We start from the raw sequence: 3,485 nt of genomic DNA, 5'->3' as shown, positions 1-3,485 counted from the left end.
AAAAAAAAAAAAAAAAAAAAAGGAAAAAAGAATTACAAATTATAAATGCATTGTGAAATGTAAAAACACGTTGTCATTTTCTAAAGATCCAAATCAGGATATGGTCTCTCACTTAACATCCAAAACAGTTTTAGCAACAGAAACATGAAAGAAATACAATTAATGGAGTCTATTGGCTGTTTTGGATTTTGAGGTTAACAGTGGTGTTAACCAAAATAGAAGATAATCTAAAAATCACTTCTGTTTGCCTTTGATACACAGTATGATATCCCCAGTCTGCAGGGAAAGTCCCAGAAATTTGCAGATAGGACAACCAACCTGAGCATTGAGATTTGTCCCAGATCCTCCATCCAGTGGGCAATCACCAAGCTTCCTGCAAATCAGGAATGCTGGTCTGCTGAGCTAGGAGGGCAAGCCCTGTAGGGCCTTCCTGGCCAGTGGGTGTGCACACAGAGCCAGGGTCCCTTTCAAGCGGTCGGAGGCAATTGCTGTGAGGTCAGCGAGCAGCTCGGAGCCGAACTCTGGCAGTGTGACTGCGGAGGACCCTCTAAGCCTAGCTCCTCACTTTCGGGATGCAGCGAGACAGCAGTCACTCGCCTGGCGTCTGTACCTCCCGAGAGCCAGTATCTTCCAAGCTGAGGTTTGTCTTGGGATGTGACAGGAGACCGCATCTGACCGCAGGTGTCCCTCTTTCCTCGGTGCAGGAATTTATGTTCAAGTTCACGCGGAGGGAGCCCTGGATTGGACTACGCAGAGTTGGGGACGAATTCCACTGGGTCAACGGGGACCCGTTTGATCCAGACACGTGAGCTGAGGCTTCATCTTCTGGCCACCGAGCTTAGACTGAGAAAGGCCTGACTCACCCCCTGGACACAGCTCCCGAAGAGAGAAGCCCTTGGTTTTGTGCTAGCTAGAGATACTAGTCTCGGGGTCCCGCAGCGTGCGCCAGAGACCCAGTCATGAAAATGCCTGTACTTCTCCCTCTCTCACAAAAGTCCAGCCTGGCTTGGTGGCTCTGCCCTGTGAAGCCATTGGAGCTTCCCAGGGTCTCTCCACCCTTGAGTTCCCGATCTACGCAGCCTGGCGCTCCTCAGCTCCACTCTGGCACAACCACATCCCATTCAGCCCCAATAGGACAGCGAACGGGAGGGAGGGCCCTGGATGGCCTCACCCCATTGGCCAGAACTTAGTCACATGGCAGCACCTGGCCGCAAGGGAGGATGGGAGACGCGCCTTCGTCCTGGGCAGCCACTTGGCACCTAAGCACCGTAGCTGTGGAAGAAAGGGGATGTGAAGGCAGGCACCCGGAAGTGTTCTAGGCCACATTTTCCTGGCGAACGCATCTCTTGATGGAGGGGGCACTGCTGAGGTGGTGGCGTGTGCTGCGGTGGTTTTGTAAGACTCACGTGGTGTGGAAATGAGTGTGTGATGCAGGGTCTGGTGTGTGGTGTGGGGGTGATGGTTATGGGTGGAGTGGGTGGCAGATGTGTGGCTGTGGCAGTACAGTGGGGACTGTGTGGGGCGTGGGGAAAGGAGTGGTCTAGGCCTAGAGAAATGCAGGGACGTGCATACAGGGGAGTGGGACCCTCAGAACAGACCCTGTGGCTAGAGGAATAGGCTCTGAGGTGCCAGCGGGAGGGCATGGGGTGGGGTGGGGAACACAGCTCCTAACCCGATGATGATGACACGTGAGCGTCCCCAAGGCAAGGGCTAAAGCAGAAGGGCGTCTGAGACCCTCGGATCCTCCTGGTTGCCAGAGGTGGCCATCAGCTGCCCTCCCACCTGAGGGTGGCTTAGGCAGTCACGCCCATGGCAGCCCTGGAGGCAGGGGCATTCATGATGCTTCCCCTCCTCCTCCTTTTCCTTATCTCAAGCACTCTTCATTTTTGCCCCTTACTCTGGCCTCAGTGCCTCTTCCGTTTCTCACCCACTTTCCTGTCCCCCTCTCAGGTCTGCTCTCAGAGTGGCTGAGCAGGTCTTGCACTTTCCACCCCTCTCCCTGCCTTTCTGGAAGCTTCTTGCTCTCAGAGCCCTGCAGGTTGGGGTCTGTGGCATCCTGACCACCTGGCAACCAAGGGGCCTTTGGCCACATTTCTCAGACGCTGCAGAGGTTCTTTCCCTTGCACTCCTTCTTGGGGTCCTTCCAATGCCCTCTGTTGTGAGGGTCTACCTCCAACCTTGGCAGGGATCGGAGGTCTGGGTGAACAACTAAGGTTAAGAAGAAACCTCTGAGGCTGGAAAGGGGTGATTTTAGGTAGGGGGGAATCTTCCTACCGCACACGTCTGTGTGTGATGTCAATGAGTTCCTGGGCAACACAGCCTCAGTTAGCCCATATTGGGGTTATTGCCGCCTGCCCCTAACCTGTGAGGGGTAGCTGACTTCAGCCAGCTCTGCGGAGCTCCTCCTGTGTGCTTGACTCTGCGCATTGCAGGGGGCCAAGATGAGAGGACACAGAGCTCGCTGCTCAGGAGCTGACTGCTTTGGGGACCTGTGTGGACAGACAGGTAGAGGCCCCAGGGGGCTGTGGGAGTGCCCCACAGAGCAGGCAGGGGACTGTGGGGAGGTAGGGTGGGCAGAGAGTGGCCCTGAACTGGGTGTCATGGAGCCTGGGACCTGTGAGCCAACCCTGCAAGGACATGGAGAATGGGGAAGTGTGTGTGTGTCCAGGATGTGTCTGAGCGGCGTGCCGGGGTGGCTGAAGCTACAGTGCACAGAGTAGGAAGACAGTGGGATGCCAAGCTAGAACAGTCTGTCAGCACAAATGTCCTAGAAGGCAGCTCCAGTGATGAAGTGAGGGAGGGATAGGCCTCAGGGCCTCCATGGCCTCCCCTGCCACTGGGTTTTGGGCTGAATGTCCCAGATCATAAACGCCTGGTCTTCTCTCCTGGCCACAGGTTCACCATCGCAGGTCCAGGGGAGTGTGTCTTCGTGGAGCCCACCAGGCTGGTGTCGACGGAATGTCTGATGACCCGGCCCTGGGTGTGCAGCAAGATGGCCTATACGTGAGGTGGGTGGGGCCAGAGGTGGCCCCTCCCCCCAGGCCTGTGGGAGGTGTCTGCCCGAGACCTGCTCCAGCGGAGCCGCCTGCCCTCTGCAAGACCAAGCAGTGGGGTGGGTGGCCTCTGCCCCAGGCCCCTCTCCCAGGCCCTGACGCTCTGAGTCCCTGGTTCCTGGCCTCCTTTGTCTCCAGGCAGGTCGTGTGGCTCAGCAGTTAAATCCCATATGCTAAGTAGTGTAGGCATCTGCCCACCTACGCACACACACACGCATACGCACACGCACGCGCACACACAGACGCATACGCACACGCACGCATGCACACGCATACGCACACGCACGCACACACACGCACACGCACGCACACACACATGCATACGCACACGCACGCACACACACTGTCCCCTCTGAAGCTCAGTGTCCACCCTGAGCCACCCCACAGATCTCTCTCTGGCCCCCTAGAAGCCCTCTCCTCACTGCACCCCTG

General features: G+C 56.7%; 1 protein-coding gene across 1 annotated transcript in view; it reads left to right on the top strand.

The window, feature by feature from the left end:
- Positions 1-3,231, top strand: part of CLEC2L (C-type lectin domain family 2, member L) — a 10,721-nt gene extending 7,490 nt beyond the window's left edge. The window contains exons 4-5 of the mRNA XM_011995500.1: positions 705-805; positions 2,896-3,231. Coding sequence (XP_011850890.1) covers positions 705-805; positions 2,896-3,007 — 213 coding nt within the window. The 3' untranslated portion in view covers positions 3,008-3,231. The remainder of the gene's footprint in view (positions 1-704; positions 806-2,895) is intronic.
- Positions 3,232-3,485: the final 254 nt, after the last annotated feature.

This window comes from Mandrillus leucophaeus, unplaced genomic scaffold (assembly GCF_000951045.1).
Source record: "Mandrillus leucophaeus isolate KB7577 unplaced genomic scaffold, Mleu.le_1.0 Scaffold49, whole genome shotgun sequence".
Classification (NCBI taxonomy): domain Eukaryota; kingdom Metazoa; phylum Chordata; class Mammalia; order Primates; family Cercopithecidae; genus Mandrillus; species Mandrillus leucophaeus.
The sequence above is the reverse complement of the archived record's forward strand: the minus strand, read 5'-3'. Positions and strand labels throughout refer to the sequence as shown.